This window comes from Dromiciops gliroides, chromosome 5 (assembly GCF_019393635.1).
Source record: "Dromiciops gliroides isolate mDroGli1 chromosome 5, mDroGli1.pri, whole genome shotgun sequence".
In the NCBI taxonomy this organism is placed as follows: Eukaryota; Metazoa; Chordata; class Mammalia; order Microbiotheria; family Microbiotheriidae; genus Dromiciops; species Dromiciops gliroides.
Window position 1 is genome coordinate 116024152 of NC_057865.1, and position 27264 is coordinate 116051415.

Consider the following 27264-nt stretch of genomic DNA (forward strand, 5'->3'; position numbering starts at 1 on the left):
ACCACAATCAAGAGGCAGTGCCAAAGAAATCGAAACTGATCCTGGTTTGGAGAGTAGCAGAGAGGTCCCAGCAATGACGGGGACCAGGAGTGGTTGGCAAAGAGCCAATACTAAGATGCGGGTCGCCAGTCCCTCAACCTGGAAAAGACCACAATCAAGAGGCAGTGCCAAAGAAATCAAAACTGATCCTGGTTTGGAGAGTAGCAGAGAGGTCCCAGCAATGACGGGGACCAGGAGTGGTTGGCAAAGAGCCAATATTAAGATGCAGGTCGCCAGTCCCTCAACCTGGAAAAGACCACAATCAAGAGGCAATGCCAAAGAAATCGAAACTGATCCTGGTTTGGAGAGTAGCAGAGTCCCAGCAATGACGGGGACCAGGAGTGGTTGGCAAAGAGCCAATATTAAGATGCAGGTCGCCAGTCCCTCAACCTGGAAAAGACCACAATCAAGAGGCAATGCCAAAGAAATCGAAACTGATCCTGGTTTGGAGAGTAGCAGAGAGGTCCCAGCAATGACGGGGACCAGGAGTGGTTGGCAAAGAGCCAATACTAAGATGCGGGTCGCCAGTCCCTCAACCTGGAAAAGACCACAATCAAGAGGCAGTGCCAAAGAAATCGAAACTGATCCTGGTTTGGAGAGTAGCAGAGAGGTCCCAGCAATGATGGGGACCAGGAGTGGTTGGCAAAGAGCCAATATTAAGATGCGGGTCGCCAGTCCCTCAACCTGGAAAAGACCACAATCAGGAGGCAGTGCCAAAGAAATTGAAACTGATCCTGGTTTGGAGAGTAGCAGAGAGGTCCCAGCAATGACGGGGACCAGGAGTGGTTGGCAAAGAGCCAATATTAAGATGTGGGTCGCCCGTCCCACAACCTGGAAAAGACCACAATCAAGAGGCAGTGCCAAAGAAACTGAAACTGATCAAGAGGTCCCAGCAAAGATGGAGACTAGAAGTGCTTGGCGAAAAGCCAATATTAGGATGAGGATAGCTAGACCCCAAAGCTGGAAAAGATCAGTGCCAAGAGACAGTGCCAAAGATGACAAAACTCTCCCTGGTTTGGAGAGTAGCAGAGAGGTCCCAGCAAAGATGGGGACTAGAAGTGGTTGGCAAAGAGCCAATGTTAAGATGCGGCTTGCCAGACCCACAACCTGGAAAAGATCACAAAGAAGCAGTGCCAAAGAAACTGAAACTGATACTGGTTTGGAGAGTAGTAAAGAGGTCCCAGAAAATAGGAAGAGTAGAAGTGCTTGGAGAAAAGCCAATATTAGGATGCGGGTTGTTAGACCCACAACCTGGAAAAGACCACAATCAGGAGGCAGTGCCAAAGAAATTGAAACTGATCCTGACTTGGAGAGTAGTAAAGAGGTCCCAGAAAAGATGAAGACTAGAAGTGCTTGGAGAAAAGCCAGTATTAGGATGCGGATTGCCAGACCCAAAAGCTGGAGAAGATCAGTGCCAAGAGACAGTGCCAAAGATGCCGAAACTCTCCCTGATTTGGAGGGTAGCAAAGAGGTCCGAGAAAAGATGGGGGGTAAAAAACATTGGCGAAAAGCCAGTGTCAAGATGCGGGTCACTGCAGCCATAAAAGCCACCAGAGCGTCTAAATTAAAGGAAGGTAAGATACAGGTTTTTTTTTTCATCTCTCTGGGGTCATTGAGATGTTATGGTATAAGGAATGTGACCTGGAACTAGGAAAGATCTGAGTTCAATTCCTCACACTTAACACAAGAACTTTGTGAAATTGATCAACTTTACTTAACCACCATGAGCCTCAGTTTTCTTTTCTATAAAATTAGGTTAATGATACTTATAGTACCCATCTCATTATTATAATTATAAAACAAACAATGGAGGGCAAAAGCAGTTTAGAGAAAGCTTGATAAGAGATCAAACTAAGCAAACTCATCTATAGGGCATTTGAGGATGAAAACAAACATAGGAAAAAAATGGAGACCTTAAAAGATTTTTTGAACTTCCTGTTTTCGCAATTAAGGATACCATGCCAGGAGCATCCAGGTGGCACAGTGGATAGAGCACCAGCCCTGGATTCAGAAGGACCTGAGTTCAAATCTGGCCTCAGACACTTGACACTTACTAGCCGTGTGACCCTCGGCAAGTCACTTAACCCTCATTGCCCCACAAAAACAAAAACAAAAAAACCACAAACAAACCAATGTATAAAAAAGGATACCATGCCACCATACTTGGACTGTAAAATCAAAGCCCCAGATGTGCTTTCAGAGGAGGTAGAAATGGTACAAAAGAGAACAAAAAAAAAACTAGCTACTTTAGATTAAACATACATGGAGAAGATCCAAACTATAGACAACACCATTGTGAGGGTGTTGAGGGATCAAGTCACAAGGTATCTGGAGAAGGGGAAGGTACCAGAGGCGTGGGGAAAAGTTTGATCTTTATTAGATTTGAGAAAAAGGTGACTGAGAGAAAATCAATAACTACCAATATGAATGCCTACTTTTTCCTACTTTTGTCTTTATAATTTATAAACATAAAATATTTATAAGACTCATCTACATGTAACATTGAGAGCATCCTCAATGAAGGTATTATTAGGGAATATGCAGGCTTTCCCAGTAGCCTACAATGGACCTATGGTATCTCTACCATCTCATGATTGACAAAAACATAAAAAATATAATATTCCACTGTGTCTATTGTTTTCAGAGTAAGAAAAAAGTGTTTGATTTAGTAGAGCAAAATGCCACCTACAAAGCTTTCTTACAACAACATGCCTCCCACTCACATATAAAAACCAAGATTCCTTGAGACATATAACAATAACCCTATTGAACAATCCTCTAATGAGAAACACTGGGCAAGGTACTGGGAAATTGGGAAATTAACTGGGAAATGTATGTTCACCAAATATATTTGTCATGGTAATGGAGATGATCCAGTGGAGAAGCCAGACTGAAAAATTATACCCTATGGATCATAAGCTAGGAACACCTAGGTGTTGCTTTTCATTTCAGTCATCTCCAACTCTTTGTGACCCCATTTAGCGTTTTCTTGACAAAATGTTGGAGTGGTTTGCCATTTCCTCATTTTATAGACGAGGAAACTGAGGCAAACAGGATTAAATGACTTCCCTAGGATCACATGAACAGATCTGAACTCAGGAAGATGAGTTGTCCTGACTCCCAACTCAGAACTTTATCCCCTGTGCCACAAGGCTGCCTATGCATATAGTACCCAAAATTAAACGGGAGGAGTGCAGGCTGGTTTACCATTAAATTACAAAATTCCTTTAATGACCTCTAAGATTATTGTAGAAATATGGGCAGCTAGGTGGTGCAGTGGATAAAGCATCAGCCCTGGATTCAGGAGGATCTGAGTTCAAATCTGTCCTCAGACACTTGACACTAGCAGTGTGACCCTGAGAAAGTCACTTAACCCTCATTGTGCCCCCCAAGATTATTCCAGAAATAAAGGACCATCATTTTAAAGCCAATAGTCTATATGTTTTCTTGAAGGAATGTAAGGCATAGAGGACAATAATTTCCAAAAAGCTGAAAATGAATATCACAGAAGGCAATATCACATGACTATGAATAGGCTGCAACATGTAACGAATGAGCAACTTTGAAAAAGAACAAGAGTAATATATTTTCCTATCACCTTTCCCTATAGGAAAAGATGGGCTAATAATGTGTGAGGCTGAGGGATGAAAGGTGGACAGTCTGAGCACTCCATTGATTCCACCATGATCTCAGGAGAAAGCAAAGACAGCTGGGAGGATGTGGTCAGCAATTGTACAAGATGGAACAGAACATTGGCACACATTTAAACTTTGTAAATCTTAAAGTACTAGATAAATATTTTCTATTATTCAGTGACAGACCACCATCAAGAAATTGAGATAGAGATAATAGGTAATAATAGATAATAGATAATTTATAACAGTCAGTGATTACCTAGGCACATTGAAGTTGTAAATTTGCCAATGTGCTGTCTGGCTTCACTCTCCACATTCACCTAACCTCCTGTCATACTGCAGTCTTAACTTATCTCCATGGAAGCTGCAGAGTTGTAGGGCCCATTGCTCTCTACAGAGGATTTTTCTGGGTCCTAGAGTCTGAGAAGCAGGGAATGGTGCTGATGGAAAGCTTTTGATGAGCTAGCTCCCAGGTCATCTCTTCTGGTCCACCCCCTTTTCACTAAAAACTGCAGGTGATCTTGCATCAATAGGAATTAACATTTTCCTTCCCTGAGAATTTTTCCTGCCCTTTGATCAGTGCTAAGAGGGGCTATAGGTTCCCCAAGTGTAAAGCTCTGTCAATACATGTGTGTGTGTGTGTGTGTGTGTGTAGCTGAGCAAAGACCAGTAAAATTTAGGGGGAATGTATGTAGACAAATTGAGCTGTCATCTGCAAGCCATTTGACTTACTACTTGTACAATGAGAAGGGGTCCTATCACTTGATCTGCCACCATCTTTGAAGGTCTATCAGTCTCAAAGTTCTGTGTGCTTAGGAAGATCTGATGCCCTATTTACAAGGGCTTTCCAGGGTTCTGTGCTTCTATGCTTGAATCTTTGAGGCCTACTTGGCTCAGTGTAAACTATCAATTTATTGTTTCTGGTTCTCCTAGGTAGGCCCCCATCCCACTCCTACCCCTACCACTGGTGCTAAGGCTCAGAGAGTGAAAATAAGATGAAGATAAAAACCACAGTTGCTCCTCCTTACTTAAATCATAACACCTGGGACCCCCTGAAGCTTGGGAAAGTGTAGCTTGGAAGCAAGGCCCCACTGTAAGGAGTAAAAATTCAAGTAAAAGATGGGCAAGATGAGGAAGCAGAGAAAATTGCAAACTATAGAAAGTTTCTTTAGCGACAAGGAAGATTGAGGTGCACTCTCAGAAGTGGATAGCAATGTCAGGGCTCCTACATCCAAAGCTTCCAAGAAAAATATGAATTGTTCTCAAACCATAGAGGCACTCAAAAAGAACTTTTGAAGATAAAGTAAGAGAAGTAGAGGAAAAAAATGGAAAGAGAAGTGAGAATGATGCAGGAAAGTCATGAGAAAAAAGTCAACAGCTTGAAAAGCCAGTTGCAAAAGGAGATACAAAAGCTCTCTGCAGAAAATAATTGCCTAAGAATTAGGCTCGAACAAATGGAAGCTAGTGATTTTATGAGAAACCAAGACACAATAAAGCAAATCCAAATGAATAAAAAAATAGAGAGCAATGTGAAATATCTTCTCGGAAAAACTGCTGACCTGGGAAAAAGATCCAGGAGAGATAATTTGAAAATTATTGGACTACCTGAAAACCATGATCAAAATAAGAGTTTAACATCATATTCCAAAAGATTGTCAGGGAAAATTGCCCTGATATTATAGAAGCAGAAGGTAAAATAGAAATTGAAAGAATCCACCAATCACCTCCTAAAAGAGATCCCAAGATGAAAATTTCTAGGAATATTACAGCTAAATTCCAGAGCTCCCAGGTGAAGGAGAAAATATTGCAAGCAGCCAGAAAGAAAAAATTCAAGTTCTGTGGAGCCACAGTAAGGATAGCACAGGATCTAGCAGCTTCTATATTAAAGGAGCAGAGGGCATGGAATATGATATTCCAGAGGGCAAAGGAATTGGGATTACAACCCAAAATCACCTACCCAGCAAAACTGATTATAATATTTCAGGGTAAAAAATGGGACTTCAATGAAAAAAGGACTTTCAGGTATTCGTGATGAAAAGACCTGAACTGAATAGAAAATTTGACTTTCAAAAGCAAGACCCTAGAGAAGCATAAAAAGGTAAATAGGAAAAAGAAATCATGAGAGATGTTAAAAGGCTAAACTGTTTACATTCCTACATGGGAAGATGATATGTCTAAATCATAACAGTGTTCTTAGTATTAGGGCAGATGATAGGAATAAATTTAGACAAAGGGCACAGGTGGGAATTGATTATGAATGGATGATATCTGTAAAGCATTAATTTTTGTTTATCTTTTTTGGAGGGGGGTGCAGTTGGGGCTGGTGAATGTCTTGTATCTGATCTGAGGCTGGATTTGGGCTTGGGTCCTCCTGGGTCCAGGGAAGGTGCTTTGTCCATTGTGTCACCTAGCAGCCTCATGATGACTTCTTTAGGGTAAAATTGAGGAGGGAGAGGAATGCACTGGGGGAGGGGAAAGGAGAGAGGTAGAATGGGGTGAAATCTCACACAAAAGAAGAAGGAAAGTGGAAGAAGAGATGGGGGAGAAGTGGGGAAGTGAATGAGTCTCACACTCATCAGAATTAGCTCAAAGACCTTAATCTCAGAGTTGGCTCAAAGAGGGAATAACACACACTCGATTGGATGAAGTAATCTATTTAACCCTGTAGGAAAGTAGGAAGGGATAAGGAGGGAGGGGTGAAAGAAGAGAGGGCAGATTGGGGGACGGGGCAGTCAGAAGCAAAACACTTTTGGGAGGGATAGGGCAAAAGAAGGTAGAAAATAGAGTACATATCATGGGAAGGGAATAGGATGGAGGGAAAACGTTAACAATAGTAATTGTGAAAAAAATTTTTGAAGCAAAAGCAAGAGTAATGTAAGATGATGATTAATGATGATGGTTTGATTGATGACTTGATAATGATGATGGCAAAGCATATGGTACTTACTTTGCTAGGTTATTGTGAAGAAAATTTTTTGTCAAATTTAGGGTACTATATAAAAGTTACCTATTACTATTGTTGCAATCATCAACCTTATGGGTTCATTGTAAGGAAATCTCTCTCTAAAGTACTATATAAATGTAATTTACCATAAAAAAATGATGAGCAGGATACTATCAGAAAGACCTGGAGGGACCTACATGAGCTGATGCAAAGTGAAATCTACTGTATACAAAATAACAGTAATATTGTGAGATGATCTGCTGTGAATGACTCGGTTATTTTCAGCAATGCAATGATCCAAGACAACTCTGAAGATCTTATAAAAACACAATCCATCTACAGAAAGAAAACTGATGGTATTGGAATATAGATTGAAACCTATTTTTTTGTTAGTTACTTTATCAGAAACAACAAAAAATGAAGAGCAGGATGCTATCAGAAAAACCTAAAAAGACCTACATGAACTGATGCAGACTGAAATGTACTATACACAAAATAACAGCAATAGTGTAAGACGATCTGCTGTGGATAACTCGGTTATTTTCAGCAATGCAATGATCCAAGATAACTCTGAAAGACTTATGAAAGCTGCAATCTATCTACAGAGAAAGAACGGATGGTATCTGAAAACGGATTGAAGCATAAATTTTTTGATAGTTCCTTAATCTGAAGTTTTGTTTTTGTCTCTTTTCTTTCACAACCTGACTAATGTGGAGATGTTTTGCATGACTACTCATGTATAACTTATATTGAATTGCTTGAGTTCTTGGGGGGATGGGATGGGGAGGGAGGAAGGAAGAGAAGTCAGAACACAAAGTTTTAAAAACTGATGTCAAAATTTGTTTTATATGTAATTTGGAAAATAAAATTCTAAATAAGAAAGCTAAATTTAAAAAACACACCATGGTTTGACAAAAAAAAAAAAAAAGAGGCCTAGTGTGGAGGAGTGGATCAAGATGTGGTACTGATTTCTACAAAGGGGAGACTCATTGTTGTTCTGTTTGTAGGAGGTGTGAGAGTGGAGGTATCCTAGTGTCCTTTGGATTATTTCTGTCTTTGCTATTACTTTACAATAATATACCTGGTAGCTATGGAATAAGAAGGACCACAAATTATGACACAAATTGGGGGGAGGTCTCATTCTGATGTGAAATAGGATGGGAGGCCACACTGATGGAGGATTTGCTTGAGTAAATCATAGATGCTTTAGGGAAACCAGTGAAGGGGACTAAGGATACCATTTTTGTGAAGGTTATCTACCACTGCCAATGTGGAGACTGACAGACAACTCTTTGACAATAGTCCATTGTTACAGCTGCTTAGGGTCACTGAGGTGATTTCTCTATGGGGTCATTTACTTGGATTCACACTCCATAGGTACAGTGCCAACATCAGGTTGAGATGAAACTACCAGATTAGAGAGTCTGACATGGGTCTACCAGGGGAGAGATGAATCGATCAGGTAGAAGAAACAGGGCTACCAGTCTGTCATGGTATTCTTAGTACCATATGCTGAACTTCCCCCAAAGGTCAATTATACCCTTGATCACAGATAAAGCATCCCATTGGCTATTATCCCTCCCCATTTTGAGGGATGGGAGTGTCTTTCCTGTTTAGATGGTGGACGTCTGAGTCTGAAAGCAGGGGTCTCAAGTCTAGTAATGAATTACTTGAGATTTAATCTAGGTTATTTGATTATAAAATTCTCCTATTGTATGCATAGGTGGCTGAGGGATGGGGTGGAAACTATCCCAACTTTTATTAAAACATATCTGCTCAGTAATTGGGGTGACCATGGAGAAATTAAAATAATTAGAGAAAAATGATTACCTTATCTGTTGCTAGTTGAGTTTTCCATCTTCTTAGGGATACTCAGGATTGTTGTAATCTAACTAAATGACTGGTGATGGAAATCAACCTTACATGCTCTTTTCCCCAAATGGTATAGTTTTTGCTGATTATAAATTACTTATGAACAATAAACAGAGAAGAAAGCTGAAGTACCCCAGGGGAGAGACCAGATTTCAAGAAGAAAAAGTGCAAAAATGTAAGAATGGAGAAAATAGCTATATAGCATCTCCTTATAGGCATGTTACAATAGTCAAATGAGTTAAAATAAGTAGAGTGCTTACTCACATGTACAAAAATATTTATACCAGTTCTTTTTGTGGTGGCAAAGAATTGGAAATCGAGGGGATGCCCATCAATTGGGGAATGGCTGAACAAGTTGTGGTATATTAATGTAATGGAATATTATTGTGCTATAAGAAATGATGAGCAGGTGGATTTCTGGAAAACCTGGAAAGATTCTCATGAACTGATGCTGAGTGAAGTGAGCAGAACCTGGAGAACATTGTACACAGTAACAGCAACATTGTGTGATGATTTAACTCTCCTCAGCAATGCCATGATCCAAGACAATTCCAAAAGACTTGTGATGGAAAATGCTCTCGACATCCAGGAAAAGAACTATGAAGTCTGAATATCGATTGAAGCATGCTATTTTCACTTTTTTGTTTTGTTTTATGTTTTTTTCTTTCTCATGGTTTTTCCCTTTTGTTCTGATTTTTCTTTTGCAGCTCGACTAATGTGTAAATATGTTCAACATGATCGTACTGTATAACCTATATCAGATTGCTTGTTGTCTTAGGGAGGGGGAAAGGGAGGGAGAGAGAAAAGTTTGGAACTCAAAATCATCCAAAATGAATGTTGAAAACTATCTTTATATGTAATTGGGGAAAATGAAGCACTATTAAGACAAAAAAGAGACCCACAAAAAAATAGAGTGCTTTGCAAACGTTAAGTTGCTATGTAAGTGCCAGCTCTTATTCTTACTGTCAGGTTGGAGGCATTTGTGGAACGAGGGGCTTTCATGGGTCTGGATATGTTAGCACCAGGTTACAGGGATAGGGAAGGGATGGAGGAAACCCTTTTGTTGATTTTCCTCTAGAAATTCCTGGTACAGTTCTATTTTTTGTCCTATTCAAGTAATAAATGCAACTTGAGGGAATGGGAGCAACTGGGATTCAATCAACCAACCACAGAGCCCCATGTTCAGTAAGGAAGTAGCATCTCTACCTCATTGGCATTTAGCACTGAAGATGAGCTAATTCTTGAGTGTTTGTGTGTCCTCTAGATATAAGAGGGTGGCTTGGAATAAGACCTTTCTTTCATCCAACTCACCTACATTTCTGTTAGCAGGTAAAGTGAGTGTCTTTCTTTCCCAAGAAATGCCTTGGCAAAATCAGGTTAAACACCCAGTATCTAGGACTACTGTAAACATAGTGAATTGGATATCTAGACCTCTTTATGCTTGTCCAACTTTGGACCAAAAAGATTTAATTTCTTGTTTCTCCAGTCCTGATCACACAAAGGCCAGTCACCCATGGTCTCCAATTATGACCAGCAACAGTTACTCCTTTCAACCATTTTCCATCTATGAATCTGGAGTAGGCTTTTGAGTCATCAGATCCTGGACTCAGAGGTCCAATTTTGTTTAGTTTTGGATGAAAGAGCAAGATTCAGTGGAATGACTTTCAGGGTGGGTGGGGAACAGGTGGTAGATTTGGTTCTTTCAACAGCTCTCTTGCCACTGAACCCTGCTATTTCCTGTTTTCCTTGGGCATACATCTTGAGAAGGCCTGAGCAAATTGCAACATAAACAAGTCCTCTACACAATGCACTAGCTCATTCTTTTGGTATCAGTTTGGTTCAGGAATCATCTTCCTGAAAGATGATCACTCTATCAAGAAACATCACACTATTGCTTTGTGACCCAGGTCCTGTTGTCGGGAAGTGCTTGGAGTTTGTGGCTCTGACAATCAATACTAGAGAATGCCCACCCAAAATGCCAGTTCCCCTGGAGAGGAGATGAGGCTGGGTGACTTGATTGAGGTGTAGATTGAGGTGCTGGTCTATCTTGTGCTTAGGAAGTAGGGAAAGGAGTTACCTGCAATGGAGGCTGGTCCCTCCATACTAGGGCCTGTGTACAAATCACTAACTCTTGCTCCTGTTCTCTTTATTGCAGGTGATGAAGGGAAGTCAAAATTTGTCTTAGCAAACCTTGAACACTACACAATCCACCCAAATTTGGTAGGTGGAAAGACCTCTTCCCTAAGCTTCATTTCCTCTTCCTCAGGGGACTATCAGATGTTTAATTATGATGCTGAGCTTGATCCTTACTGACTCTACCTCCCCAGCAATTACAGTACCGACCTTTTTCTTTTTTCATTATTTTGCATGCATGATTTCTTTCTCTCTTAAAAAAAAATAAGATAAGCCATTTTCAAAACCCAAGCAAACAATTCAGAAGGATTTTGCTTTATTTATATGCAAACAGAAGTAGGGTTTTTTTCATATCCTATATCTTTTCATCCCATTAATGTTGATAATACTTCTAACAGTGGGATGATAGTATTGCAAATACTGAATCACTGCAAAGAAATACAAAAGTACTTTCCAACACATCTCCTTCTCCCCTTGCTCTCTGTGGATGAGATTATTTTCAGTCCAAAAACAGAGCCATAATGTATTTGAAAGAGCCTTGGAATCAGAGGATCTGGTGTTGAATCCCAGTTTAGCTATTTTCGGTGTGATCCTGGGCAGAAATTAGGCTAATTCATCTCTGAGATTCTTTCCCCCTTCAAATTTAGGATTCTGAACATACCTGTTCTACAATTCCTCAGTGCCACAATTTCTCTTTATTTTTGCTGAATGCTAAATCTCCTTTGAAAATATATTTTTCACTTACCCTCTCTGAGCCTCGGTTTCCTCATCTGTCAAATGATGGATTCAAGTTAGATGACCCTATAAAAATCCCTTCAGCTTTAAATTCTAGGCTCTGTCCTCCTGGTGTGACCATCAGTTTCTGCCCCGCTGCAACTGGGTGGTAATTAATGAAGGAGAGGACAGCTTTCATGTCAGCTCATGTTTAAAAAAAAAAAAAAGGTGAGATTCATATTGAATTTATTTATTGAGCACCAACTATGTACAAAACATTGTATTATTTGTTTATCTCACATACCTAGCAACCAAGCAAAAGAGCTCCTCTTTGTTTCTACAAATACCACACACATATTTCAGGCTGCCTGTTACCCTTTTGTAACTTATTTTTTCCAAACTCATTACCTTTTCAGATCCTAGAGTATTGCTGGAAGGGATTTTAGACTTCAACTAATCCAACCCCCTCATTTTTGTAGATAAGGAAACTGAGGCCCAGGGAAGTTAAGTGACTTGTCCACGGTCAGACAAGTAGTTAGCATCAGAACTGGGATTGAATCCATGCCCTTTGACTCCAGAGCTGAGGTTCTTTCCAGTATGCTACCTTTTTATCCTGATTTCACCAGGCCATACGATATGATTGGCTCTGGCTCAGAGATGCCTCTTATGGATGAATCCTGTCAAGTGATAATCCTTGAGGATCCTGAGTGCCCATCCCTTCTTCTGCCCTGCCATAATGAAATGGCTTGTCTGGAAGTTCTTACTCCGGGAAACCTGAAGGGACACCTCTGAACCACCAAATTCAAGATGGTTCAGAACATATTGGAGACTCAAAACTGCTGTTTAAACAAAAGTCATGATTCCACCTTTTTTGTTAGGACTCATTTTTCTAAAGGTTAGAACATACACTCTTTAATACCACATACGTGATGGGGCCCTAGGGATTTCTATTGCCTTATCAGAGATCCTTTGGAGACTCTGAATGGGAAAGCTATTTGATAACAGGATGTAGGGAGGAGATTTCCAGAAGCCAAGGCCAGTGGCCTGAAGTCTTTCAACATACCAATGATAAAAATTTGTTGTTGTTTTTTTCCTGGTGCCACAAATACACTGAAAAAGTAATTTGTGTTTTTTTCCCTGTCCTGCAGTGTAGTGTTAATGGAAATAATGACTTGAAGCCTGCCTCTATTCCTTGGATAATTTCTTTCAAAAAAAAAGCTTATATGCCTCACCTTTATTACTATTTCAGAGATAATCTTTCTGTATTTATTCCTACATTGGGAACAGAGCAGTTGTTAGCAAAAAGTGCTAGGGAAACTGGAAGATGTAAGGACTGGAGAAGGGAGAAGCTGGGGAAGTCTCTTCTTCAGTTTAGCATGAAGGGCACCAGAATGAATGGCACATTTGGACCAGGGTTTGAATTCTAGCTCTTGCCACTGATTACCTGTGGGAACTGTGTGGTCACAAGTCATTTAACTCCTCTGAAATGGTTTCCTCATCCAGAAAATGAAATGATTGGCCTAAATCATCTGAGATCTCCTCCTTCAAATCTATGACTCTAAACATATCTGTCTTACAATATCAATGTGCTACAATTTCTCTCTCATTTTTGCTAAATGTAGCTTTAAAGTATACTTTATTTTTGACTGTGAAAAAAATATATAAATGAGGGAGAAAATAAAATTCTGCTCCTGGGCAACCTACTTGCTTCACAGGAGTCAGTTCTTCTTCTCTTTCCTAAAACTCCTTAGCATGTTTAGTATGCCTTAGCATCATAATAAGCTCAGAGTTTTAGAGCATGAAGGCCCCTTAGAGAGTATCCCTTCCAACCTCTTTATATCACAGATGAGGAAATTGGCCAGAGGAGAAATGTCTTGTCCCAGGCCACGCACATAGTATCAGAACTAGGATTTGGACTGAAGCCTCCAATTTCAAATCCAGCATTCTTTCCACTGTACTGTTCTTTATACTCATTCTATTAAGCTGTAGAGCAACTCTCTCCCCAACTTCTACCTGCACATATCCCTTTTCTCAAAGGTCCGGGAAATAAAGTCCCATTGATAGTCAATCTTGTTCTACTCCTTCTCTAATGCTTTCTTCCCTCTGGATACCTTTCCCTCTTACTCTCAGGTCCAGTATTACGAACCTCTCAAGGTCACAGAACCTCACAAGCTATTTGGTGGAAACCAAAATATAAAAAGATTCATGTCCCGAGTGACAGAATTTGACCAGAATAAGACCTTATTGATTATGACCAATAACCCGCCTCCTGGCCCAGTCAATTGGCAAGAAAAGGACACCCCACCCTGTTACTTCTCTCAGGAGCTGCTTGCAAAGGTAATTGCATTTGGGGAGGTTCCTGGTCTCCTTTATGATAAGTACAACATGAGAATACTGGACAGAGACATGTGTGAAAATTAAATTATTAGACCAGGTTTCTTTTTAAAATAATTATACTTTATTTTAGCATTCATTTTTTAACATTTTGAGTTCTAAGTTCTCTTCCCTGCCCCAGTTCCTCCCCCACCCAATGAGGAGGTAAGCAATATGATATCAATATTACATTTGAAGTTATGCAAAACATATTTCCTTATCAGCCATATTGCAAAAAAAAAGCAATAGAAAGTAAATGAAAAAAGTATGCACTCAGGGGCAGCTAGGTGGCACAGTGGATAAAGCACCATCCCTGGATTCAGGAGGACCTGAGTTCAAATTTGACCTCAGACACTGGGCAAGTGACCCTGGTCAAGTCATTTAACCCTCAATGCCCTGCCCCAAAATTTTTTTTTTAAAAGTATGCACTCAGAGTTTATCAGCCAGTGCTCTGGAGGTAGATGGCATTTGTCATCACCTGTTCTTTGGAATTGTTAGATTGCAGTTTTCAATTGTCATTCGTATCCCTCTTTCAAAAAGCTGAGCTGGAAATGACTCCTCTGAGCCAGAGCCGTTGCTAGCAGGGGTGTTGATACTGCTCACTCCCCCAATCCCAAGGGAGTAGGGGGGCTCAAAAGAGAACAACCCCTGATCTTGTTGGAAAGCCTTAGTTTGCGATTCATGAAGGGCAAAAGGGCCATGTCTGCAATAGGTGGGATCCCACCATTTAAACAGACACCACCAGCTTCTCTACTGGGAATGAGGTAGAAAACCTTTATTAGAGAGTAGTAAAAGCATTCTGAAGGGAAGGGTGTAGAGGATCAAAGTTATTTAGGAAATCTGGGAAAGGAAATTCTGAGCTCTTTCTCTTGCTTATAGAAGTATCCTTGAAAGTGAGGCTCCTTTGCATCAACCATTTTAATCATCCATCCTCTTTTCCTCCCAAGTTTGTGAACTGTTTACTCAAATACATGTTTTTTATCCCAGTATCCCTAAGACCCTTAGTATCTTGTTGCTGGGAATAAGAGATAACTAGCATCACTGATCCATCACCTGAAGTTTCTTTTAGAGTCCACCAAAGGGAGGCAGTATCAACATGCTAGCTGGACCAACCTATGAGAGATCAATCAATCTTTATTAAACACCTGCTATGTGCCAGGCACTGTGCTAAGTGCTGGGGATACACTTCCTACTATTTCTACCAAATTTTTCTCTTTTTTAGGGCAAATAACCACCTGAGTACTGTTCCAAAAAATGAATGACCTTGTTGATTATCCTCACCTCAGAGAGCCTTTGGCTCAGTCAGTTACTGAGCAGCCCACTAAGGCTTTTGGGGTATTGGGCAACAGAAACAGTTAGGTCAGTGGTCTTTGAAAGATCACAATATTATTTTAACATCATTGCACTTGTATAATATATCAGATTGCTTGCTATCTTGGGGAGGTGGGAGTAGAGGGAGGAAGGAAGAAAAATTTGGAACTCAAAATCTTATTTAAAAAATGAATGTTGAAAACTATTTTTACTTGTAATTGGAAAAAATAAAATATTATTTATGAAAGATAACAGTCATCCAAAAGAGCAAATGTCCTTATTTTCAAAAAAGGAAAGAGAGTCTGAGGATTAGAGATCCGTGAGTTTTGTTTGACTGTGGTTCCCAGTAAAATTCTAGAATGTATTATTAAAGGGATTTCATGAACATCTGGAAAAGAAAGCAGATCTTAAAGTGCTGACCAGCATGATTTCATCAAGAACATGCCGTACTGGACTAGGCTCATTTTTTTTTGGACAGTTCTACTAGACTGGTAAAATCAGGGAAACAAACTAAATGTAAGCTAAATATAGTTTACCTACATTTTCTAAGATATCTAACAAAATCCCTCACATCATTCTTATGGAGAAGATGGAGGGATGTGTGCTCAATAAATTAGATGGATTTGGAACTGCTTAAATGACCTGACCTAAAAAGCTTTCATAAATGAGTCAAGGTTACCTGAAAAAGAGGTTTCTAGAGGATCGCCCTAGGGATGTGTGTTTGGTCCTGTACCATTAAATTTTTTTTTTTAATCCATGACTTGGATAAAAGCACACTTATCAAATTTACAGGCAGGGTAGCTAATATGTTGGATGACAATCAGCTTCAAAAAATTTTTTTTGACAAGCCTAAACATTGGGTTGGATCAAATAAAATTAAATTTGATAGGGATAAATGTTATATCTTATCCTTGGATTCAAAAACTCAATATCAGAAGTACAAGATACTATGAAATCTGCCAAAACATTGCTTACGAGAGTACTCATGAAAAATATAGCAGAGGGGGCAGCTAGGTGGCGCAGTGGATAGAGCACTGGCCCTGGAGTCAGGAGGAACTGAATTCAAATCCAGACTCAGACACTTGACACTAGCTGTGTGACGCTGGGCAAGTCCCTTAACCCCAATTGCCTTACCAAAAAAACCCCAAACCAACAACAAAACCCAATATGCCCATCCTGCCTCTTCATATGTTATCATTTTCCCTTCCTCTGCCCCAGGAAAAACAGAAAACCACAAGTCCCACTGGTCTCCCTTTGATGAAGAAGAAAAAATTAAAAGCTGAACCCAGGACTCCCTTTCCTGTAGTAGTATTAGAGGATGCAAAACCTAAGCGGGAGCAGTGGTACAGGTGAATCCCCAGCCCTTTCCTTTGGTCAACTTCCCTCCTACCTCCCTCAGCCCTCCTAGACTTCCTTTGTCCATGTGTTTGAGCATTGTGTTGGATTTGGATTTCTAATGAGATTTATCAAGCACTTAACATGGTGCCTAGAACAGAAGTGCTTAATAAATGCTTGTTACCTTCTTTTAACCTCTTTTCCTACTTCCTTCCTTTTCTCCTTCCTCCCTTCTCCTTATATTCCCTCCTTCCTTCCCACCTTCCTTTATGTGCTCATATAGGGCCCATTCCTGGATGCACCATAGAGCTCCTAGTCACAGCTATTACTACACCTTTGACATACTCCTTTTAACTCAGAACACCCATGAGCTTCTTTGCTCTCAACTCCCATGTATCACAGCCTGTTCCCCCCTCTAAAACCCAGGCAATGCAACTAACTTTTAATTGACAAGTCCTTTCTATCGTGAACCTTGGCTCTGGCTCCACTAAATGAATTTTCCCTGTTAAGGTTTTCCACCAAGGCTGATTTGAAGGGTGAAGCTGAGTATTCAAAGCTCCATGCCTTAAAGAAACAACGGGAGGCGTATCCTGAACTTTCCTTTGTTCCAGATTTTAGATCAGGTATGAAGAAAGGTGGTACATTCCTCCTTTCTCATTACTACACCATTGTTTCCAGGGTCTGGGATGTGAGTAGACACTAGAATTCATTTGTGGTGAACTGGTAAAAAGAGGTTTGATGAATGTCCAAAGTGAACCTGTCTGTCACTTGTTCATACACTTTGGGGATCAAGGCAGCAGAGGATCTGGTTCAAATCCCAACTCTGATGATTACTACCTATATGACCTTGGGCAAGTCAGTTAACCTCTTTCCTTATTTGTACAATGAGGGAGTTGGACTAGGTGGCATGTGAAGGGCCCCTGTAACAGTGTGAAGTTGATAACTGCATTGGACTTGGTATCAGAAAGTCCTGGATTCAAATCCCAGCTCAAACATTTACTAGTGGTGTGACTGTGCCTCAGTTTCAAGATCAGTAAAACGGGACTGTAAGGTCCTCTAAACCTATGATCCTATAATCCTTCCATCTCTAAATCTCCTTTAATTCTTAGGTCTCCAGATTCCAATGGCAAACTAAGTCTTTTAGATTTTCCCCTTAGCTCACTGAAGAACAATGAATGACTTAGTCACACAACAACCGGTGGCTGTTATATAGAACTGGGGATTCATCTGGTTTGTTTGGCTTCAGGGAGCTGAACTTGGGTTAATTTAGGTGAAATGGAAGGGAAAATTTCCTTACAATTAAAACTGTCCAAAAGTGGAATGGGAGTTTCCCCAATCACCAGAAGTCTTCAAAGGCTAAATGACCATTCTGTTTCAGGTAGGGGTAGGACTAGATCACTGAAGTAAATCCTTTCTGATTCTTTCTGTGGTACTGAGTGGAGAGAGCAAGAGAGGGGCAAGAAGGGCATTCCAATTGGGTTCAAAGCTTGTCTGTCCCCCATGCCTAAAACACTTTGCTTATTTCTGCCTCTTACTAGATGACTTCCTTCAAGTCTCAGCTGAAGATTCACCTTCTGCAAGAAACCTTTTCCAATAATCCTTCTTTTTTCCCCCCGAAACAATCCTTCTTTATCTTAGTGGCTTCCCTCTGAGACTGTCCAACAGTTTATCTGGTCTATATATTATATGTACTTAGTTTGCACTTTGTCTACCGAATTAGCTCCTTGAGGCCAAGGACTGTTTTCTTTGTGGCTGGGGATACACAGGTGCATTGTGCCTGTCACATAGTAGGCTCTTAGTGTTTTCTGACTAAGGACAGAGTGGTAGAGGGTACATAGAAACAGAGCAAGGATGATATGATCTTAAGAATGCACACTGATATAGCCTGACTAATCATGGAAAAGAAGGGGTAGGAATGAGCCTCATGATTTGGGAATACAGAGTGCCTCTTTCTTCCCAATATAGTACCAGGCACACAATAAGAGATTAATTTTCAATTCGATTCAATAAATATTAAGTGCCTACTATGTGCAAAGCACTGTGCTAAGCGCTAGAGATACAAAAGGAGACAAAGGATGGTCCCTGCCCTCAAGGAGTTTACATTCTTTTGGGGGGGGGGACAACACGGAGACAAATATATATACACAGTAAGCTATATACAGGATAAATAAAAAATAATTAACCGAGAGAAGGCACTTAGAATTAAGAGGGGATGGAGAAGGCTTCCCGTAGGAGGTGGGATTTGAGTAGGGACTTAAAGGAAGCCAAGGCTAACTAACAAATGCTTGTTGGCTGGCTGGTGGATGATAGCATCAGATAAGCCCGGCTTCCAGGAGGTGCTGAGACCTTGAACTAAGAACTCCTTAGGACCATGGTCAGGGTGTAGCTTCCCCAGAGGCACCTTCTTACAGCTTTCTCTGTTTGGTTGCAGCAGCTCGGGACTTGGCGAGCAGACGGAAGGTCTCCATGGTAACGTGGGAGCCGCTGACCCTCGCTACACTCCTTGAAGAGAAGCCTACTCTGACCGTGCCCTTGTCATCAAACAGCCCCTTCCGCTACGGGAGGGCCCCGCAGTGGTTCATAAACACGCCCACGGTTCCCAACTGAGCCACGAAAAGCCCCCAAAGGCGGGCACCCGCTGCCTGGTACTCCAGAGTGAGGCCAGCTGCACCCTGGGTCTCCTTGTGACAAGCCGGCCCCACGCCGGGGAAGGCTGCAGTCAAAGGAATTCGTGTCTCTGTCACACATTCATTCTGCCTGGCCTAGCCCCCGGCTCTGGAATTAGGAGCTGTTAGTACAGATTTGACCCACTTTTGCTTTATATATGTGTGTGAGCGCATATGTGTGTACCAATGGGAACAGAATGTTAGCACAGAGGGGAAGGCGGGACTATGAGGCAAAAGGGGGCGGAGATGATTTAGGGGCGCAACAGGGGAAAGAGGCGGGGTTTCCATTAGAGTGACGGGTAAACTGCCCAGCCAGCGTGAGGGCTGGGGGCCGGGGGCCGGGCTTCCGGTAGAGCCTGTTCTTCTCCGCGGTGTCGGCTCGGACGGTTCCGGTTGGCCTAGAGATCAGTTGTCGCGGGAGATGATTAAAAAATTCGACAAGAAGGACGAAGAGTCTGGTACACGCAGGGGCCTGGGGGCTGCCTCCAATCCCCGCTCTCCCAACCCTTCCTCCTCGTAGTGCGGGGGCGGAAGGGAGGTGTCTTCCTCCCCCTGAGGGCTGGACGGAGGGAAGGTGGGAGGACCGGGCGGGGCTGAGAGCGTCTCGGAGCTGGAGTCCCTCCTCCTCCACTAGCGCGAGCCCTTCGTATGGCCCCTCCCCCAACTAGAGACCCTCCCTTCCCGGGCACGAGCGGCCCTCCTTCCCCCTCTCTACCCTCCCCCCCGCCCCCTCTCCGGCCGCGCGTGTCCTTCCTCGGCTGCCCCATACCGCTCGCCCCGCCCCTCGACTCGCGCGCGAGAGCCGCCCCCTGGCCGGCCCTCGGGCGCATGCTCCCGCTGCGCTGCCCCTCGCCGCCCTTCCCCTCCAGCCCAGGGGGTTGGTGGCGGAGAGGAGGCGGGGCCATGGCTGGAGGCAGTCGAAGTGAGCTGGGGAGGGAGCTGAAGGGGGGGGGGGGTTCACTGAGGGCGAGCCGAGCCCGGCGTAGGGGGCAGGGTGCTGTTTGATGGGGGGGCTGGGGTGAGAAGCGTGAGGATCCTCCGGACCTCTGTCACCCAGGGCCGTTGCTCCCCTTGTTCAAATTTCCGGGGGGAAGCGAGAGGTCGTATACGCCCGGCGTTCCGACCTCCCTCGTGGGCCGCCCAGCCCAACCTCGGGCTTTGGGGTCCAGGAGAGGCTGAGGGTGGAAAATTGAAGATTTAGGGAGGAGGGGCGGGATCACGGTCTTATTTAAAGGGCTTTCTAGTGGAAGATAGATGAGATTTGCCCCCAGACCCAAAACCTGTCTGTTGTCAGATGTAACTTAGGGTCAATGGAAAGGAATTCCCCCAAAATAGGGCTGCCCCAGATTGGCCAGGGCCGGCCCCGGGTACGGTGGGCTTCATCTTCAAATGAAAGTTGGACGTGGAGGGGTCTTCACCTATAGGTTGTGAGCCCCGAGGCCCCTTCAGCGTCGAGATGCTTTGAGCCTGTCCCCTGCTGAGAAGTATTTTTCAAAAGGGAAAGTGCTATTCCCTAAACTCTTCCACCTGTTGGAAGGACAGAACGCCTTTGACCAAAGCTCTCGACGTCTCAGAGGTCCGGAAGAACTTAGGCCTTGATCTTAGCTGAAATGGAGGCGGTGCCAAGACGATCGAAAATTCCCCCCAGTTTTCCTTCTCTGTTACATAGTTATTGAAATAAGAACTTCTCTAAGGAGCTCAAAGTGTCCCTACAGTTTGATTGATGCTCAGAATATAGGTACATAGACTTGGAAGGGAACCCTGAAGCTCATCTGGTCTTAACTCATGAGTCCCATTGTGACAGTATCTTAGGACTGTAGATTTGGAGCAGAAAGGTACCTCATGCCAACTAGCCCAGCTCCTTTATTTTACAGATGAGGAAATGGGAATATTATAAATGTTGGTTGGATGCTTCCAATGACAGGAAGCTTACTGATTGATCTTCATGCTTTATACCTTTGGCTATCTTAAATTGTTAGGAAATGTTTTCTCTTGGTCTACACCTAATAATTTTTACTTATTTCATAGTTTTCAGTTTTATTCCAGAAAATCTCAAAAGTATTTGTTCCAGGAGACTGGCTTTGTAGCCTGGGCCTTGACCCTCCATCTGCCCCTAGGATTATAGGTGCATAGATTTAAAAATGGAAGGGATCTTAGAGGCCATCAAGTTCAACTCCTTTTCCTTTAAGCACACACTTTTTACAGAGGGAGAAACTGAGTCACAGAATGATCAAGGGATTTGCCCAGGCCCACAGAGCAAGTAATAATCTGAGCTAGGTTTTGAACTTTTGTGTTCCTATTTCAAAGCCCAGCACCTCTCTCCATCACACCATAAATAATTCCTATTTCAGTGAGATTATTAGTGAGTGTTCCAAGGTGTGTCAGCAGAGCTGGGAATAGAACCAAGGTCACTTCATTTCATTCAGAAGCAACTTAGTGGTGTCCAGATGCTCAGACCCTTAAAAAGGCTTTCCTGAATTTGTCTCTCCATACTTTTGTTTCCAATATTGCTTCATAGTAAATTAATTTGCTTGTGGCTAGTTATCAATACTGTTTTATTTGTTTTCTTATTTAGGTAGTGGCTCTAATCCTTTTCAGCATCTAGAGAAGAGTGCTGTTTTGCAGGAGGTATGACTTACAAGTATATTGTCTTTCTTTTTATCCCCAGAGTGGGATCAGAATATCTCTAGGAGGCATTCTTCAGAGTTTGTGATTTAGCTATCATGATTGAAAAATGTTTTCTAGATTTGAATTAAGGCATGTGGTGAATGAGATAAAATAATATTCCCTAAAGGAAGAAGGAACAAGGGTGCTATTTGTCCTAGGATATTAGAATAAGATAATTGTAGTGTGATATTATGAAAATTTGGGTATAAAAGATGTCATATAGGTATAAAGTTGCTGAAGGAGGTTGTGAATGTTAAATTTCATACCAGCTTTTTGAGGTGCCTTAATATTATGGTTCTTTTTTTTAACAAATGAAACCCTGAGATTAAACTGAAGGGAAAGAATGTAGATGTATAATATAGAAATGTTTCCTAGTTCACTTTTCTAATATAAAAAATCAGATGCTTTATTTGGACTAATATTATTAATATTTGGCTAATATTATTTGGACTTTATGAGTTTAACGGTGTTCTTTATTTTGTTGAAGACAACTTATTGGAATTTGTGATTGAGAAGGAAAAGATACCACATATTTATTGTGCTCCCACAGGCTCGTATCTTCAATGAGACTCCTATCAATCCAAGACGATGCCTACATATTCTGACCAAGATCCTTTATTTACTGAACCAGGTAAATGAAGCTTAGGGAGTAAGTTTTCCTTTCTGGGTTTCAGTTTTCCTAATCCATAAAATGAAGGGGTTTGACTAGATGAGCTCTAATGGTCTCTTTGCTAAAATCCTATTACTTGTTTTTTTTTTAAAGTGAGGCAATTGGGGTTAAGTGACTTGCCCAGGGTCACACAGCTAGTAAGTATGTAAAGTGTCTGAGGCCGGATTTGAACTCAGGTACTCCTGAATCCAGGGCTGGTGCTCTATCTACTGCACCATGTAGCTTCCCCAAATGCTGTTACTTTTTACTCTTTCAAAGTTTGTTTTATTGTATAGAAACATCTAACACTCAATTAAATACTTTCAAGGAAAAAATATTTTATATTCTTAAAAACTTGTTTTAAAAATTCAACTTTTTTTTTTAATCCAGAAAGTTGGATTTAATTTAATAACAAGATTGAAAAGTCCTTGAGGACAGAGACCATATTATGTACCTTTCTGCTCTCTCCCAGATAAGTTTGTCAGGTCTTTATTGAGCACTACACTGTACCAGGCCTGGTATTGTGTGCTGGGGACACAAACAAAAATCAAGCAATCTTTCACTTCAGTGAGCTTGAATGGATTGCTAGCCATTTATGATAGGCACTCGAATATGTTTTGGTTTGAAATGAATAAAAAGTAATTTATTGTGGAAATATTTTGACTGCATTTGTTCAGAGATTTTATAATGTCCCTTTCAAAATAGAATTTTTAAAAATCTAGACAAATTTGTAATAGATTTATTAGCCTTCCTGTAAATTAGGTAATGTATATTACATTCCAAAGCTTATTTCTAAAATGCTGGGAAATTTCTACCTCGGAAAGAGGACCTTAATGCCAGTCTCAGTCTTTATCAAAAGGTGGTCATTGTGGGGGGCAGCTAGGCGGTGAAGTGAATAAAGCACCGGCCCTGGATTCAGAAGCACCTACATTCAAATCTGACCTCAGACACTTGACACTTACTAGCTGTGTGACTCTGGGCAAGTCACTTAACCCTCATTGCCCTGCAAAAAAAAACAAAACCACAAAACAAAAACAAAGGTGGTCATTGTGATGGTTAAACTCACTTGTTAAGTAAGACTGAGATTATCAATTTAATTTCCATAGGAATATTTTTTGCTTCACTCTATCAGGACCAAGCATTGTACCCTTCATTCTAGTCAGCTACTTCACAAATTTGTATCTTTGGTTGGGGGAAATTGTGGATACTTATAAAACTATCACTAACAAAGAAAAAAAATAACTAAAAACCCATACTCCATTCATGTTGGATCAATAATATGATGTATAGAAAGCACATTAAAAAATTTGCTTTTTAAAAAATTCACTATCGTGAATCTCTGCCCATCATGGGGGTAGAATTTTGAGGAGGTCAGTTTTGATCAGAAGGCATTTTCATTTGCTGTCTGGATGGTACAATTCATGTTATACTCACATGCATGTAGATAATTAAAATTAGGAACAAAAACTGTTAGACAAATTTTTTTATGTTTGCATAGTTCCTGGTTTATGGAGTAATACTTTAAAGCATTGTACCAAAATTTGCTTATCCATGTATTTTCAGAGATTAGTGAGGAAATGTTGTAAACTTTTATTACATTTCATTTAATGCCTTTCATCTTAGGCATTCAGAGCATTTTGTTTAGCTCTATTCTTATCATATTAGTGAAATGTAGTTTGAGTAATAGATTTTTATGGGAACCCTGAATTCTGAAGGGTGAATGAGCCTGTGCTATATTGGGTCAGTAAATTAAACACTGAGTTATTGATAGTTCCTATTGATCCAAGATCTGTTGTGTTTTTAATCTTAGTAAATATGTATATTAAGTAAAATATACTTTCTAGAACAGAGGTCAACTCATTAGATTTAGGATCTCTTGATATATCTTCCAAGTTTGATTGTCCCCTCCATGTTCTGTGGCTTACTGGAATTCCTAGTAAGTAAGGGGGCACAGCCAGTTGCATGTACTCCCTCCCCACTTTTCTAAGATATTTTACCTTCCATGTAAAAAGACTTATCTTTTTTATCATAAAAGTATTTTTATTATTTTCCAGTTACATGTAAAAATAGTTTTCAACATTTGTTTTCATAAGATTTTTAGTTCCAAATTTTTCTCCTTCCCTTACCTCCCCCCCTCCCCAAGACAGAAAGCAATCTGATATATATGTTATATATGTACAATCACATTAAACATTTCTGCATTAGTCATGTTGGGAAAGAAGAATCAGAACACAAGGGAAAAACCTCAGAAAAGAAAAAAAAAACAACCAAAAGTAGAAACAATATGGTTCAATCTGCATTCAGAATCCACAGTTCTTTTTTCTGGATGTGGAGAGTATTTTCTATTACTTACTAGTTCTTTGGAATTGAAAGGCTTATCTTCTAAACCTCACCCATCCAGATGAACTCATGGCTTTAGAAAAATTAAGTGTAGATCTTTTGCACAAAAGAGTTACAACTGCTGTTCTAGAATCGAGTTACATAGTGGACAATACTGATTTTTCAAATAAACAAGTGTGGAAAATCACTATACTGTTAACTCAGAAAAGGAGAAAATTGACATTTTTTGAAATTGGAGTATAGAGGAAGAATTTACATAAGATGATGACTTTCCAAGGTTCTAAAGAGCATATAAAGTACTATAAAAAGAAAATCCCTAATTCATTTTACAGATTTTTAAAAATTGACTTTTATTTTGGTTAGGGTGAACACTTTGGAACTACTGAAGCCACTGAAGCCTTCTTTGCAATGACTCGTTTGTTTCAGTCAAATGATGTAAGTCTTTACTTCTTAAGCTAAATTAGTTTTTTCTGTTTGTGTTTGATAAGAAATGGGTTAGTGATGTCCACAGATATAATTAACCTTTGTCCAGGATTTTGGGTGCTTCATGGGGTAGGTGAACTTTAAAATGTTTAATGACTTAAAGGTTGACTTTAACTTTGAAAACATTTCCCATATTAACCATAACATAGGTTTTAATAGTGTGTTTAATGTGATTGCTATTTCAGATGAAAAGTCCACACTTTAACAGCTTTTTTTCATAACATAATTGTGTTTATGAATCATTATAAAGCATAGCTTAATTCTGAATATTTTCAGGATTATTTAGTCAAATACCCACAGTGTGTTAGCCAATACTATTGGGGGGGGGAATTCTTTTTTATGAAGCTTACATAATAATAAAAAAAATTAACTGAAACTATTTTGTTCAACATGATTTGTATAAAATGTCTCCACTTATATCTCAGTAGATAATCTTATTCAGATTCCAAAGGACTAGGATTAATTCAAATGTATAATAATTCTTGCAGGAAATAAGTAGGTTGGAGAATTTTGTACTACCTCCTAGGAGCCCTGATTCATTTTCTAATCTCATTCTCTGCCTTATCCCTTGATTTTGACTCCTTACTTGCCCCTGCTGATTTTGCCTCATTCACTGATTGCCATCAGCTTCACGTGCCAGTCTGTCTTGACAATAATACAAGGTAGATGAATTTAGAACTGGTTGAATGGCTAGACTTAAAGAATGATTGTTAATAATTCACTGGCAAGTGGTAAGAGGTTTCCAGTGGAGTCCGCTAGGAATCTCTTCTTGGCTCTGTGCTATCGAATATTTTTAATAAGTTACTTGGATAAAGACATGGAGAGCATGCTTATAAAAATTGCAGATGATCCTAAGCCAATAGGGATAGCAGCAGAATTAAAATCCAAAAAGTTCTTGGGCTAAATCTAATAAGATGAAATTCAGTGTGGATAAAAAAAATGTTGAGTTCAGAAATCAGTTTCACAAGTACAGGATGGCGAAGATGGTTAGCTAGCATTTTGTCTGAAAGATATGTTGGGAATAGTGTATGTACTACTACCAGTTCAATGTAAGTCATCCTTGTGCTATGGCAACCGCTAAAGCCAATAAGCTACTGTGAACTTGGGCTGTGTTAAGTGCTTCTAGGAATAAGGGGGTAATAGTCCCTCTATAGTGCCCTCATCAGGAGTATAATGTTCTGCTCTGGGGGCTACTGTCTAAGAAGGACATTGATAACCTGGGGAGCAGCCAGGACAATGAAGGGTCTTGCATTCATGTCATATAAGGTTCAGTTGAAGGAACTGGGTAGGTTGAGCCTGAAGGAGAGAAGATTCAGGGTGGACATGATAGCTGGGTTCGAATATTGTAAGGACTGTAACATGAAAGAGAAATGAGATTTGTTTTGTGTGGTCGCAGGGGGCAGAACCAGGAATTGCATGGTAGAAGTTACCGTTGTGGGGAAAATGGGGTAGTGGGTTGGGATAGGGGTAGGGGGAATTCCTCTTTAAAGAATTACACTCTCTTGTACACAAAAGCAATAGAATATGATAGTAGTTTATTTAGGGGCAAGGAAAGGGAAGGGAAGGGAAACCAAGAGAGAAATCATTGGACTTCTCATGGGGAGAAGGCATGGCACAGAGCATGGCTCTGAGATACCAATCTCCTTGAGCAAGAGACCGGCAGGTACTTTTATAGAGGACTGATGGGGGTGGCCATCTGACTGTGGAATGTTCCCTTAGTGAGGGAGGACCATTCCCCACTGGTGGTGGCTGGAGGAGTTGGGTGAGGGGTGGCTGCGGATCTCTCAAGCCATCTTTCTTCTCAGGACACCAAGGGCAGCAGCCACACCTAATCATATCTCTCTAGGCTGGTCTGTCCTCTGGTTTAGCTTCTCTGGGAGAAGGTTCTTTGATGTGCTCCAGAGAACTTCTAGGGTGCTGTGGGCCCATAACATTACAGAGAGGCCAGTGTAGCCTTGATGTCAAGAATAGCTTTCCCAAAGTGGAATGGGCTGCATTGGGAGGTGCCAAGTGCCCCCCCCTTAGAAGTCTTCAGGCCGAGGCGGGTGAATGATTGTTGGCTATGTTATAGTGGGATTCCTTTCCAGCTGGGGGGTGGACTAG

At 40.9% G+C, this 27264-nt stretch overlaps 2 protein-coding genes across 3 annotated transcripts in view; both read left to right on the top strand.

Annotated features, from left to right (window-relative positions):
- The first annotated feature begins 1414 nt into the window (after nt 1-1414).
- TSGA13 (testis specific 13) lies at nt 1415-18963 on the top strand. Its single transcript, XM_043967567.1, has 7 exons — nt 1415-1613; nt 8567-8665; nt 10646-10710; nt 13468-13673; nt 16233-16370; nt 16867-16979; nt 18788-18963. Exons 1-7 carry the CDS (start codon nt 1415-1417, stop codon nt 18961-18963), a joined length of 996 nt encoding a protein of 331 aa, XP_043823502.1.
- Nucleotides 18964-19350: 387 nt separating this feature from the next.
- Nucleotides 19351-27264, top strand: part of COPG2 (COPI coat complex subunit gamma 2) — a 40333-nt gene continuing 32419 nt past the window's right edge. Inside the window, exons 1-4 of one of the 2 annotated variants that reach the window (XM_043965764.1) lie at nt 19351-19480; nt 21598-21650; nt 22240-22320; nt 25042-25113. In XM_043965764.1, coding sequence (XP_043821699.1) covers nt 19444-19480; nt 21598-21650; nt 22240-22320; nt 25042-25113 — 243 coding nt within the window. In that variant the 5' untranslated portion in view covers nt 19351-19443. Of the gene's footprint in view, nt 19481-19850; nt 19945-21597; nt 21651-22239; nt 22321-25041; nt 25114-27264 lie in introns of those variants that run through there. The other variant, XM_043965763.1, reaches the window with a different exon arrangement.

Bases quoted from the DNA above. Each gene is read 5' to 3' on its own strand.
- TSGA13 (XM_043967567.1), top strand. From the start codon at position 1,415: ATGCGGATTGCCAGACCCAAAAGCTGGAGAAGATCAGTGCCAAGAGAC. The intron at 8,666-10,645 runs GTAAGAATGGAG...TCTTTATTGCAG, and splicing joins AGAAGAAAAAGTGCAAAAAT to GTGATGAAGGGAAGTCAAAA. The intron at 13,674-16,232 runs GGTAATTGCATT...TTCCCTTCCTCT, and splicing joins TCTCAGGAGCTGCTTGCAAA to GCCCCAGGAAAAACAGAAAA.